Below are 13,363 nucleotides of genomic sequence, written 5' to 3'. Positions count from 1 at the left end.
ACATAAATGTGGGATCTCTCTCCTATGGAATTAATTCTGTTTATCTTTATTTTTGTTGTGGTCACTGAAATTACTCTTTTATCTTCCAATAACATTTAGTTAGTACTGCCCTCTAATTGTATAAAGGTGGAGCAACCAGCTATCAGCTGTACATATTTTATGATGGTATATAAGGAGTTTGGTTTCTGATGAGATCAGAAATTTCTATGTGAAAAAAAGAAAGCTTTCAAACAAAAGTTCTTACATCACTGAGTGAGTGCTCAGTTTTAAACAGGAATCCATGCCTTTCAAAACCCATGAAGTCATAAGTAATTTTGAACAAGAACTTTAGAGGTTGTCAGATCAGGGACAGGCAATTTTTCATAGGACATTCTTTTGAAGTCTATGATCTATTGCTTAGCCACAAAGCCATTTGATCTGGGCATGTGGCTTTCCACAATATCCGGACCCCTGGTTCAGGACCAGCACTCTCTTTCTGCAAGGAAGACATACTTGCTTTTAGTTTGCCTCCTTGCTTGTGACTCAAAGTCCCCTAGTGGTCTCTGGATTAGGGGGCACAAGCATTCTCAAGTAGTGTCATCACTGGACTGCCTTCAATTTTTTATATCAGATTGAATGGTTTTTTTTGTTTTTCACCAGGAAGCTGAGTGGATGTAATGGTTGGTTCTTGCCTCATTTTTGCAGGTTGTACCAGTCTGTCAAGCTGCTCTACTCCGTTGGAATCTTCTTCACTTATGCTCTGCAGTTCTATGTCCCTGCAGAAATAATAATTCCTGGGGCTGTTTCCAGGGTTCCTGAACGCTGGAGATTATGTTGCAAACTGCTGCTGAGAGCATCCCTAGTCTGTGTAACATGTGAGTGGTGAGAGTTGCTTTTCACTCAGCAGGTAGAGATTTAGCCCAAAGGATACTTCATTGTGGTAAATATATGTAGGACTTCACTGCAAAGTCATGATGTCTTATTCCTCAACTGCCTAATGCTGGGTCCTTGTCTCAGCTAGCTAGCTTTAAACACACACACACACACACACACACAATCAGGAAGCAGCATGCTGCAAAACATCAGCGTCCAGGATAATTTTTATTGCTAAGAAAGTTACTGGGCTCTGCAGAAAATTAAAATGGAGGGTAAGTGCAGTTCAGTGCTTTGGTTTGGTGATAGACACACCTCCCCCACCCACAGGTAAAAGCAAGCTGCAAGGTTGATCAGCAGCGTCTTGGGTACTAAAAAGGATGTGTGCAGAATCTTCTTAGGTTGCTGGTGGTGATGTGACATGACCAGTGTGGCAACCATGTTATGAATAGAAAGTCACCCCACATGACACTCAGGTCATGTTCTCAGAATTCCAAAGACATGTGTCACCTCAAAAAATTTGGGGACCCCTGACCTAGGGCAATAGCTTTGTATGGATATTTGGAATAAACAATATTGTTGCCGGATGTGAGAATTCATTCAGAGTTGTTTAAAAATTCCATCTCTGAACTGGAAGGCACGTTGATGGCACGCTTTGTCATGATTCAGGGCATGTCCCCTTCTATTTGGCCAGAAGAGTTCATTACAGACTAAAAATATACTCTGAAATTAAAATAATGTTTATTTCAGTTGAAGTTGGTAGTAAACAGTGGCAAACCACTGCAGCCGCTTGCTCTTCAGAAGGCATCTTCCCTGACAAAGCTTTTGTTTTCTCCTTTTCTACCCCTCAGGTGCACTTGCAATCCTGATTCCTCGCCTGGACATTGTCATAGCTCTGGTAGGCTCAGTAAGCAGCAGTGCCCTAGCACTGATCATCCCGCCCATCTTGGAGATCTTCACCTATTATTCAGAAGGCATGCACCCGCTCATCATCACCAAGGATATTCTCATCAGCCTCCTTGGTTTAACTGGGTTTGTTGTGGGGACATATGAATCCCTCTTGGAACTGATTGTGCCAACTGTGTCCAATGTCACCGCTGCTCTGCCATGACACTGTAACCTGTTTCATGCTGAATCATTGTCTGCAGTTTGGTTGGACCTTGATTTCCTTCATAGCAACTGTAGAAACGTGTTGCTCCTTCTTGCTTTCCAAATCTATTTATTTTATAGATAAACAGATAGGGCTTTGGTTAAAAAGAAGGGGCTCTTTTTAGTGCTCTTATTTATTTATGCTCCTTTTTTGTATGGGGTTAATTTAAGAGACATCATAAAAACAAAAAAATGTGTGCTCCATTATGAATATCCCTACCTGGAAGAAACTGAATGTCTTGCAAGCATCTTGCATTTTATTAGACTTCTGTACCTAGACCAGTGAATGTGGGGAGAATGAAGAATCCTAATGTTCCTCAAAGATCATTTTTATGAAGTCCTTTGAGCATCATGTTACCAATCCATCTTTATTTTCATTGTTCAGGCTGTCAATTTAGAAACTATATGTCTCATTTCTAATGTAAATTCCTCCTTTTGGATATTTGCATGGAAAGAGATATATAGCTTGAGAATGGTAGAATAAGGAATCAGGAACACAGAATAAGGAAGAGCAAATGAAACTTGGTGTGTAATGTTAAAAACAGATGCTGTAAGTTGATGCTCCTGTCCCATGAAGTTGTACGTCTATTGGCAATAACAGTGAAAACTATAAGCAACGTCAAGCTATATAAACAGTAATGCTCAGGCAACACCAATTGGACTGCATATGAAAAGGGAAATAAGGTTTATATTGCTAAATCCAGCACCCTCTCAGTCTGATTCTGTAGCAGAATTGATATCAAATTGCTCTGGGAGAAAGATACATGCACGAGATGAACATGGGATGGAAAGGTGTTTTTAAAAGAAAGAATTTTTATTATAGTTGTGTATTTATAGCAAAGATAAGCAATGGGATATCATAAACCAATTCTCTCTTGTAAGCTTTGCTATAGTTGCTTCAAGAGTCATTCACTAAGCATAAATTCTGAAAAACTGGAAATGCTATGCCCTGAATGTCATGGTTATAATCCAACAGTAATGCAATTCCAGTGTAAACAAGAATAATTTTACATGAGTGTATGTGTATATGGTATAAGAAAACACAAGGGGAGTCAGATGCATAGTGGTATCTTCTGAATTTACTTCTGGATCATGGAAACACTTCGAGAGCTACCTAACAATCATAGCCCATTAGTGCGTGTACATAGGTTAAATTCATGGGTCCAACTTTCATGCGGTTTCCTTCTTGCACATGGGAAGAGGCCCTAAAAAGCTAGCCAATCATAATAGATAAGTAAATTGATTGAGCAAGCTCATAAGGATTCTTATATTAAAAGTGCTCTACACATCCGGTTTTCTATTATTTTCACTGATAAAATTGCCCTTTTTCTCAGGAACAAAAGCAGATACAGCCCAGAAATATGCCCAAGCTTGCTTTGACCAAAGCACTACCATATTTTGTGGGAAATGTAAGTCATTGCTCTGCTAATTACCAAACCATAAAAGAAAATAACACTCCTAAGAAGGTCTTTGGATTCCCAGTCAAGCTCAGAGTCTTCTGAGTCTGTGCAGAAGTGCAGCCTTAATTAACAAAGCCAGTGATAAAACTGAATAGTTTACACAAAGATTATTTTAAAATTTTTCTTCTTAAGATTTCAGTTGCTTCATGGCATTATCAAGTATTTGATACTACCATTTCCACTTTCTAAAACCATCATACATGTGGCTTCCATTGTGGTTTCTTCTGTTTTTATCCAGTTAGCCAAGGGGTCTGAATTTGACTGTAATCCTTAAATTATAATTCAGATGCAATTTAACTGGGAGCTGTTCTTGCTCCCTGAATTCAGTAGGGCTTATTTCTGTTGGTTTATGACTTAAAAAAGGAAGATGGAATGCATACCATCGTTTATCTCTTCCAGTAATCACGGTTAGGCTGTATCTTTGATTTTATTTTTTCATGAATAGCCACCCAGGAGGAAGATGGAAGTGAGGAATTATCACTCTTTAGCTACAGCACCCAAATATTTATTTAACGTTTTAAATAGATACTGAACTGTAGGATTTATGAATTATTTTGGAAAGGTTATGTAGACTGGTTTTAAATATATCATTTAATGGTTTATCTACTTTTTATGCATTGTTATATGGTTGATGCAATAATTAGATGAATTGCCAGTTAGTTTTCTATCCCCTTTCTCATTCTTCTAAAACTACCGATGTCTCATTAACTCTGGGATATACTTCAGGTATATATTTCTCTCCCTGTATAGTAAAGCATGTGAGAAAATAGACATATTCAATATTCTGGTCTTGGCAACATAATGCTGAAATCTAAATTAAAATTGCTTTAAATTTTGCCAGTGAACCCAGGACACGAAGACACAAGAAGTTACCTGAGCAGAGTCCTGCAGTGTTAGTGCTAGGGCAAGTTTTTACAAAGGTTAACCAGAACCTTTGCACAATTTTGAGCCAGAATAGTCAAGAGAAAATAAAATCAACGTAAAGTGGCAATGACACATTTCTAACTTCTTTCTAATGAATTGGTATTTTGACTTAGTAATTATTACAAACAGTAGAATTGACAGGGTTACGCTTGTGCACTCTTGCTGTCTTATCACTTGATCTTGAACTGTTGTAAGTGATTGTGTGAACACTAGCACATCCATTATTTTACTGAAACAAAAGCAGAACGGATGCAGAAATTAGAAAAACAAGGAAACTTAATGAAGTCTCAAAGAAACATCATAGAATTTTATACTAGCTTTTTAGCTCTGGAGTTACCCCACTTTTCAGATTGCAAGTGCCATAAGACCAGTTTTGTAGGTGTTCTTTTGTAGGTCAGAATGGTATTTTTATTGGTTCGTAGAACTTCCCCTATTTGAAAAGTCAGCCTTCCCATAATATGGCACTGATAGCATTCTGCTAGCCCCTGGGTGTCCAAGGTGGGTAAGAGTTACATTATTCACAGCCCCTGCATGAAATGAAAGAGTTCCCTTATTTGTCAGTAGATGCCTTAATGTCTCTGTAATGGTTCTGTAAAACTTTGTATTCTGACTGAACACTATTTCAAGCATTCTTCTCTGTCGGAATAATGCTTCTACTTGACTTCTAGGGAATTAACTGTTTTTCCAGCCAGGATTTTAGTGAAAAAAGTCTACATCAAAAATAGTACCAGAATTACTGCTAATTATATTCTATATCTTTGGCATCATGGCAGATGGTCTTGTCTGGGTACGCTTGTTAAAATTGCCTGCATACAATTATTTCTGGAGATTTGTGGCTTTTAGCGCTTCTTTTTTCCCCCGTTGGGATAATCTGTGCCCTATTTGTATTTTCCTGCAGGGCACAGAAAGAGGTGGTTTTGTATTACTGAATTCTCTATTCACCTGCCCTTTAGTGTTTCCAGTAGTCCTCAGAGAAGGATAAACTAGATCATTTGCCATGTTCTGGGCAATTACATCTTGAGAGTTTTTAAATCTGTTGTCTAGCTGTGTCTGTAAAGTAGTCTTCCTCATCCAAGTCATCCCCAGATCTCCAGAATTGGACCCATAATTCTCAGGAAGCAGTGTCATACTGAGTTGGTAATCATGGGATTTGAAGTAAACTTTTCTGATGTCTCTCTCTGTAAGTTATTTCTGTCACCCGGTCTATTCTGTCTCTGTTAATGGATAAAAGGGCATTTTAGTCTCAGTTAAGTTTGCTTATTTTAATTTTATTTGTAAAAGAAGTGATTGTACTTGTGAGGTTAGATGTGTGCAAACTCCAAACACAGCTTGGGTCTTCCCCAAACTTCTATGATTACCAGAGCCCCCCAAAATGACTTACAACAGAGGCCAAACTGAAAGTATTGAGATCTGTGCATAGATCTATGATGTATTTTTGCCAAACTGCAACACTACATATTTTTGCTTCAGTGGAGACTACATGAAAGCCCCCACTAGAATGTTTGCACAGAGCCAGCCTTTGGGGATAGTTTCCAATTCCTCCAGGTTCCTCTTAATCTACCACTTTGGGCCTTTGCCTTCAGTTAGCTAGAGGAGAATATAGATGCATTGCTGCTCCTGTTAAGGTAGTTTGGTGTCACATATTTAAGTATGGTGCAGAATCAAGCAAACATATTTTGGGTAACCTAAATTTGGGAAATGCACGCAATTATCCTCAAATGTGTCTATACGAGTGACTTTGAAGATAGGAAACAGTGTATGCTGGTGTGTCTGTCAAATCAGTCAATGTGTATTTATTTGTGCCTACATGTGTGTACAGCAAGCCACTCTGTACACTGCGTATACTCTGTAGGAGACCTAGGGTGATGTGTATGTGTGATAACACTGTAACTGAAAGATATATTTTCTGGCTACTTTATTCATTAAAGTCAGTTTTTTACTTTATAATAAGGCTCCACAGTGACTTTATTTGAAATTTTTCAGATTGCTTATAATTCATAATACCTAATGAAGATTTGAAAATAAAGCAATAATAAACATGCACTGGCTACTCCCCAAATTGGTGTCTGAACAGCTAACAAACTACACAAAATCAAGACAGCTCATGAGTGTTCACAATTTAAAAACCAACAAATCTGTGGCAGGACCATGAGAGTTACAATACAGGAGTATTCATACCTGGAATATAAGAATATTTCATACAAATGTGTGCCCCACTTCTTTGGACAGTGAGAACTCAGGATGGTGATGTGGTTCTTCAAGCAGGATTGGTAAAACCAAAATTCAAATCCACACCCAATTATGGAAGTTCAGCCCAACCTACACTCTGGTAGTTGTGGGGGAAAATGGGTCTTATACTACACTTAGATATAACTATGAGCAAGCATAGGACTTTTGCCAAGTAGGTTTTATGCTACCTATACTCACAGAAAATCCATTAACAGAAATTTTAGTCAAGAATTAGGGGTGTGCAAGGAATGAAAAAAAATCTTGATCTTGGAACAAAATGTCATAGTGCTAGAAAGTGTTTGGCCCGAGAGATCAGAAAAATCACACACAAGGCATTTCTATAAAAATAAATTTATTTACAGAAAGCACAAAAACATGTTTTACAAGCTGTGCATTCACACACGCTCAGAGAGGACTGAGCTGCAACTGGGCTGGCAGGGTACAAAAGCGAAACTAAACAAGCCCAGGCAAGCTGCCCTCCCCCAGGCAATGCAGCTATTAACACCCAAACTGAGTACAATTAAGTTTGACTTCTTCACCCTGCCGATAATTAAGAAAGTACTCAATTACCTTGGTAACCTAGTGGCTTGGTCCAAGCAAAAACAAAGAAATGCCAACACAAAACTGCCCACTCACCCACTCATCTGCTTCCATCAGAATGCTTTGGGTGTTCCATATTTCACCAGAACAAAACTTTTTTAAAAATTCGCATGTTCTATTTTAGGGGACAATGGTGACTTGAAATAATCCCTCCCTTGCTGTCTCATTTTGAATCATAGGACCTGAAAAGTAGAGGTGTTGGTAGTCCAATTCTCAAGGCTACATACCTCCCAATTTAACAGAAAAAAATGGCCAATGTGAATGTTTTGTTTTGTTTTTAAGAATTAAACATTTTTAACATGACCATGATAAAGGAAATGACAGTGGCCAAAGAGAATGGATTCTTGTTGGATGATCTCGGCTTGTGAATAGAGGGTAACCAATAATTAAAATATGAGCATAAGCATAAATAATAATTTCAAACCTCAACTATCATAAGTTGTTAAATTGAGCAACAAAGGCTATAGAAGATTCTCCAGCTCCTTGGCTTTTTCTGATGACTGTATTCTCCCCTTTTTAAGCTCCTTATGTATAAAACTGGGGGAGGGCAGTTCATATGTTCATCTATAAACCCTGATTAACTGCGTAACAGCCATAGATGTGTTAAATGTTAGTCTGTGATGTATTTCTTGTTCCTTTACTGTTGATGGTTGATCCTAAAAGGCAGAAACTATCCACCACCTCAATATCTTCATTGTCAGTTCTACAGGCTGGTGGTTCTACCTGTTGTCATTAGTTTGGTCTTTATATTTAATTTTAGTCCCATTTTTTCACTGTGCTCTTTGACTTTTATTACTAGAACTTCCAGATCCTTTGCATTTTTGGCTATCAGGGTGGTATCTAGACCAGGGTAGACTGGTCTACAGCATGGGAAAACTCTCAAGGATTTTCATTCAGGGAAAAATAATAACGGGGAAAATGAATTTATCTGAATTTGAGCCAGGTTCCAGTGTTTCCTAACTTCTGCCACTGGGAAACAGAAACTTGATGTTGGTGTTCCAATGAAGAGATATCACAAGCATGCAGTTTCTGCCGTAACCTCTGAACAAGTTTTTCTTGGAGAGCCAGTGGAAATTTTTCAGCTTTACATCCACCAAAAGGCATGTCATCACTTTTGTTGTTAATACTGTAGTACCACAGATAATAAGGAACACAACACTGTATAGCTGTCAGTGAGTAGCACCACAAAAAATAAACAGGTACATAGATTGCAAGCAGAGCTGTAATTCTTTCACTGCAGGGGACTGAGACAACTTCCCTCAAGCTTCCCTTTTGCTTATATTGCACTGTCTCAGCAATGCTCAGATTGCATCATGGAAACAGGCTAGCATTTGAAAAATAATAATCAAGGGTATCAGCAAAACATGGAAGCAGTTCCAGGATTTCTTGCCTGGAACTACAGCTAATCTTTGCTCTCTGATAGGAGTTCCCCCTTGAGGCACCCTCCCTTGCTGACTTCTTCAAACCTAAATCAAGGCAATTTTTATTTTAGTAAAAGCAAACTTTGTCTCAAAGTGAGCTCAACTCTCAGTGATTACATGGATTTATCCATTTTTTTTTCTTGGCAACAATATTAAGTGATTTGTGGAGTCCTTGGTGCTCACTGAGCCTTGTTTTCTTGCAGATGTGTGTTGGTGGGGGTGTTGTTCTCTCCTTGGGAGTTTTTTGATTGGGCTGTTGTTTGCTGCTTGGTTGATTGCCTGAATTAATAGTTCCTTGATTAGGGTGTATTATGCTGTTTGATGGTTCATCTGGTGTTAATCCTAGTGTTGATTTTTGCATATCTGGGTGTTGATTGCTGGCAAGGGAGTGTACTGGTCTTTTGGCTTTTCTATTGTCTCTTTTGAACGGTATGTAAATGCTCTGTACCTCTGTGTGTCCGTTGATGGCTGCTTTGTCTGAGTGCCAGGCTTCCAGGAATTCTTTGGTGGTTTTGGATTTGGCTTGGTTTAGGATGCTCACCGTTTCCCAGTTGAAACTATGGTTGAGTCTGTCCATGTGTTGTGAGATTAAGGAGTTCTCATCGTGTCTTCTGACTGCTAGTTGGTGTTCGTGGATGCGCTCTGCTAGTCTTCTGCCTGTCTGTCCTGCATAGTGGCTGTTACAGTCTTTGTACTGTATGTTGTAAATAACTCCTGTTTTTTCTTCTTGGGCTACTGGGTCTTTTGGGTTACTTAATAACCCTAAGATGAACCATGAATATTACAAATGGTTGAGATTGATAGCTTAAATCCATATACACTTGGATAATAGGTTTTGCTCTGGAAACTAATTCCCATCTCTCATCCCCATTACACCTACTAGGCATGTTCATATTAATCTATAAGAGAGTTTGATATCAAGTTTTCTCAGGACCTTGCACATCAGCTATTTATTTATAACTTTCAGGCAAGGAAATTAATTCATATTTTATTCCTGGGAGGTGAGATATTCCACTCATTCTGCACCCTGGCTGAAGGGTCAAGGGCCAGATGGAATATAAATTCTGAGAGTTGGGATCCCAATAAGAAGTCTCCCCATTTGAGAAGAAACCATTTTTCCTTGCAGTATGGGATAATATGCAACTTACACACATGATTTTCTTTCATGCTCATAGAGGCCAAGCTAACGAAAGGAGGATGTACAGCTTGTATAGTAGATTGAATATTATATGCCAGAGAGCAAGAGATGGATCCAACAACACCATCCATGCTCCTCACCTTTGACCATAACTCAGAGGGTGTTTCCAGACCAAATGTCTGTTGTGCAATTTCATTGCAAAAGTACAAACAGTGGCATTCTCCACTCAAAACTTTCCCATGGTTTTCTACAAACCCTTTTTCTTACCACAAACAATCCAATAAAATGAGAACGATGGTTTAGCTGGGCCATGAATTTTGACTGGTAGCACTAGGAGCCTTTCAGCTGAAAATACCCCTCAGCTTCTTGTATGAAACTGTTCTGTTTTCTTAAAATAAGTAAATAAACTGATCCATACTTGGCTTAGTCATTCCAACTGTACAAGTTTGTGTAGTTTGTAGAACTATGATTTCTAACTGAAAGTATCACAAAGACTTGGCTCTTACTTTATTTTTTAATGTTTCTCTATCATTATGAAAACTTACGCAATGTAACTTGCTGCAATTTACTCTTCAAAGAAAATTAACTGAACTTTCTAGGTTCTTCAAAAATATCACAAGTTCTGAGGAAGTCTAATAGCACTCCACTATATACGAGTAGCATCATACAGAATTTAGAACTTGTCTTCTGATTGGCCTCACAGTTTGGGATCATTTAATATGAAATTTCATTCAGTAGACCCAAAAGAGTTAATACCAGGGGAGTATAGATTTCCTTTTAGCTACTAACATTTATATGACTCTATATCTATCTATCTATCTATCTATCTATCTATCTATCTATCTATCATCATCATCATCATCATCATCATCATCTTTTATCAACTATCTATGCTTTTAGTTTCATATCTATCTGATAAAGTACAGTATATTCTCTGGTAATCAGGTTTTTGTACTGTACAGATAAAAAGACAGACAAGACTAAAGTAAAACCCCAAGGACATGGTGTTTTCCCATATCCTTGCTTATGCATACCTAGACTGACTTTTTGGGGCAATGGGAAAAATTACATTGCTGAACTATTTCTTAAATCAGCTTTATTCCATCCTTGTTTTGCTCAACCCGTCTTTTTTCTAAGAAAATATAAACCTTAAAAGAATGGAATGCTAATTTATATGTGGCCTTGCATTCTTACAGAGATCCTGATAAGCAAAGCACAACTAGGAGATCCTGTATAAAGACCTTGCCCCTCTAGTCTTCCTGTTTCCCTGTGGAGTATCTAAATGGGGCTTTCTTCAAAGAGCAGGAGCTGATTTATCCAGCATCTCCATTTCAGGAGCATGGAAGCCGGGCCACAATGGGTTCTGCCCAGTCAGCAATATCTACCACACTGCACATATGAAACAATGGGACACTGATATATCTCTCGTTAAACTCATGCAACAGAATGACAGAATCTTAATCTACTCCATCTCAGTTTTGTGCTTCTGCAATGTTTACTATAAACACCCCCACCCTTGCACACTGTGTTTTGTGGACTACAGCTTCTACCACCTGTGCCACCAGGGGACTGTGGTCAGAAACAAGTGGGAAACGGGGACTTCCGGGGAAGAAATGGTGAACTGAAGATAGATCCGCTGAAGGCAGAGTTGACGACTGCGGTGGAATGAAGAGATGGCGAGTGGACTGGCTCTTTGTAATTCCTCTCCAGACAAAGAGAGGACTTGGGATTGCCCATGAGTGCTCCACACAGTTGTTCCTTGTGAAGAGACTGCATGACAGTTGTCTCCAGCAGGTTTAGAACTCTGGGAGATGAGGGAAAGCCATCTTTGCCCAAGCCACAGTAGATTAGAAAAGGAAATATGCAAACCCTGTGTCCAAAAAGGTGCAGTAGGTGCCTTCATGGATACAGGGTTTGCATATTTCTCATTCTAATCACTTTTGGAAACTGCTTGTTAACTGCTTTTCAGATATTAGGAACCTTTGGAATGACGGTTTTACAGCACCAGGTGAGTTTCCTCCAATCCTTATCAAAAGAAGTTTTAAATGCAAGTTTAAGGACTTAAAAAAAATATTTTTTTGGAATAAACAGCAAACGGGCAAATAGAATGTTGATTTTGGAAAGTTACAAATGGACTAAGGGTCCAGATGAATTTGAAATAAGGTTTTGAAATTAATTATAAGAATCCTTCCCATGGGAAAATGCTGTTGTTTTGAATTCTTAAAAAAAAACCAACCATGATAGGATGGGACTTTGAAGGTTGGACACTAGAGGGAACCAGAAGGAACTACATTATAATTAAAGGAGAAGAACACTTAAATTTACTAACTAATACAGAATGGAGCAAACTACTTTAACATTGGACATATTAAAGGGTACTTGTGAACAATGGACCAAGAAGTTAATTTTAAGTGTCTGCCATTATAGACAAGACTGGGTTTAAAAGATGTTATAAAAGAGGAACAAGTTTTACCAGACAAGTCTGAGACTGATCTAAAAGTGTATTTAAAAATGACAGGCTAAAAGAAGGATATGGAAAAACATACTACACTGGATATCCAAATGAAACAGGCTGATGTCTTAATAATTAAAAGGGATATACAAAAAACAAGCCAAAAGAGTGAACTGGATAACTTTCCTATATTGGATTTACAAAAGAGACTTGTTAAAGTTTTGAAGAATTGGTGAGAAGGGACAAAGAAAAAATGAAAGGAAATCAAGTTCTAGGACATTATTTGAAGAGATTAAAGATTAAGACTGTTAAAAGTAAAAGGAAGGAATATAAAGTTGGTTTATTTGATTAAGGTTAAAATAGATACATTATATCTCATAACCCTTAATGGATTTTTGCTGACCACAACTGAATGAGGTTTTAAGGATTTGTTTATAGATAAGAGATGGGATATGGGAGGAAGAGATCATTTCTTGTATTTTAAGAGAAGGTGATAAGTTACTAAAATTGTTTATACTTGTTGTGAAGAGGGAAGTCATTTCTTTATATATTTCTTTTTTTTTTCCTGTACTATATTCTTATTTTCTCTTCCTTTTCTACTTTTCTATTTACTGCACTATTCTTTTTCTTTTCTTTTTCTTAGTTTGTGTTAGTTTTTATCTTTTTAAATTGTAATGTTTAATAGAATTACTATATATATACATACACACACACACACACACACACACAAATGGGAAAAGGCTGCTCTAGTGTCTGTCAACATTTCCTCACATTGTAGCAGTGAGTGGAAGGGACAAGAAAGCATCTAAGGCCCACTCGGGCGCAGGTTCCAGGGTATGGGACAGCCATGGAGGTCGAGGGCTCCAGATGTTCTTGCTGTCACCAGCCTTTCCATTACCTGCTTTCCTCAGCTTCTTGTTACTGCAGACTGCATCACCCAGAACAGGGTTTCTCAACCAGGATTCCGTGGAACCCTAGGGTTCTGTGAGCGGTCACTAGGGATTCCCGGGGACATCATGGTTTATTTAAAAAATTATTTTAAATTTGGGCAACTTCATATTAAAGAGGTAAATTTCATTCTTTATTTGTAGTTTAAGAACACTGTTAATGCTTCTGTACAGGCCTACACCTGAAACAA

The 13,363-nt window shown here is 38.1% G+C and overlaps 1 protein-coding gene across 2 annotated transcripts in view; it reads left to right on the top strand.

Moving 5' to 3' along the window:
* The window catches only part of LOC134489483 (proton-coupled amino acid transporter 1-like), a 33,082-nt gene extending 26,656 nt beyond the window's left edge, over positions 1-6,426 (top strand). For both annotated transcript variants that reach the window (XM_063292188.1, XM_063292187.1), the window contains 2 exons: positions 685-854; positions 1,704-6,426. In XM_063292188.1, the coding sequence (XP_063148258.1) occupies positions 685-854; positions 1,704-1,963 (430 nt within the window). In that variant the 3' untranslated portion in view covers positions 1,964-6,426. The remainder of the gene's footprint in view (positions 1-684; positions 855-1,703) is intronic.
* The last annotated feature ends 6,937 nt before the right edge of the window (positions 6,427-13,363 follow it).

Source organism: Candoia aspera, chromosome 2 (genome assembly GCF_035149785.1).
Source record: "Candoia aspera isolate rCanAsp1 chromosome 2, rCanAsp1.hap2, whole genome shotgun sequence".
NCBI lineage: Eukaryota > Metazoa > Chordata > Lepidosauria > Squamata > Boidae > Candoia > Candoia aspera.
The sequence above is the reverse complement of the archived record's forward strand: the minus strand, read 5'-3'. Positions and strand labels throughout refer to the sequence as shown.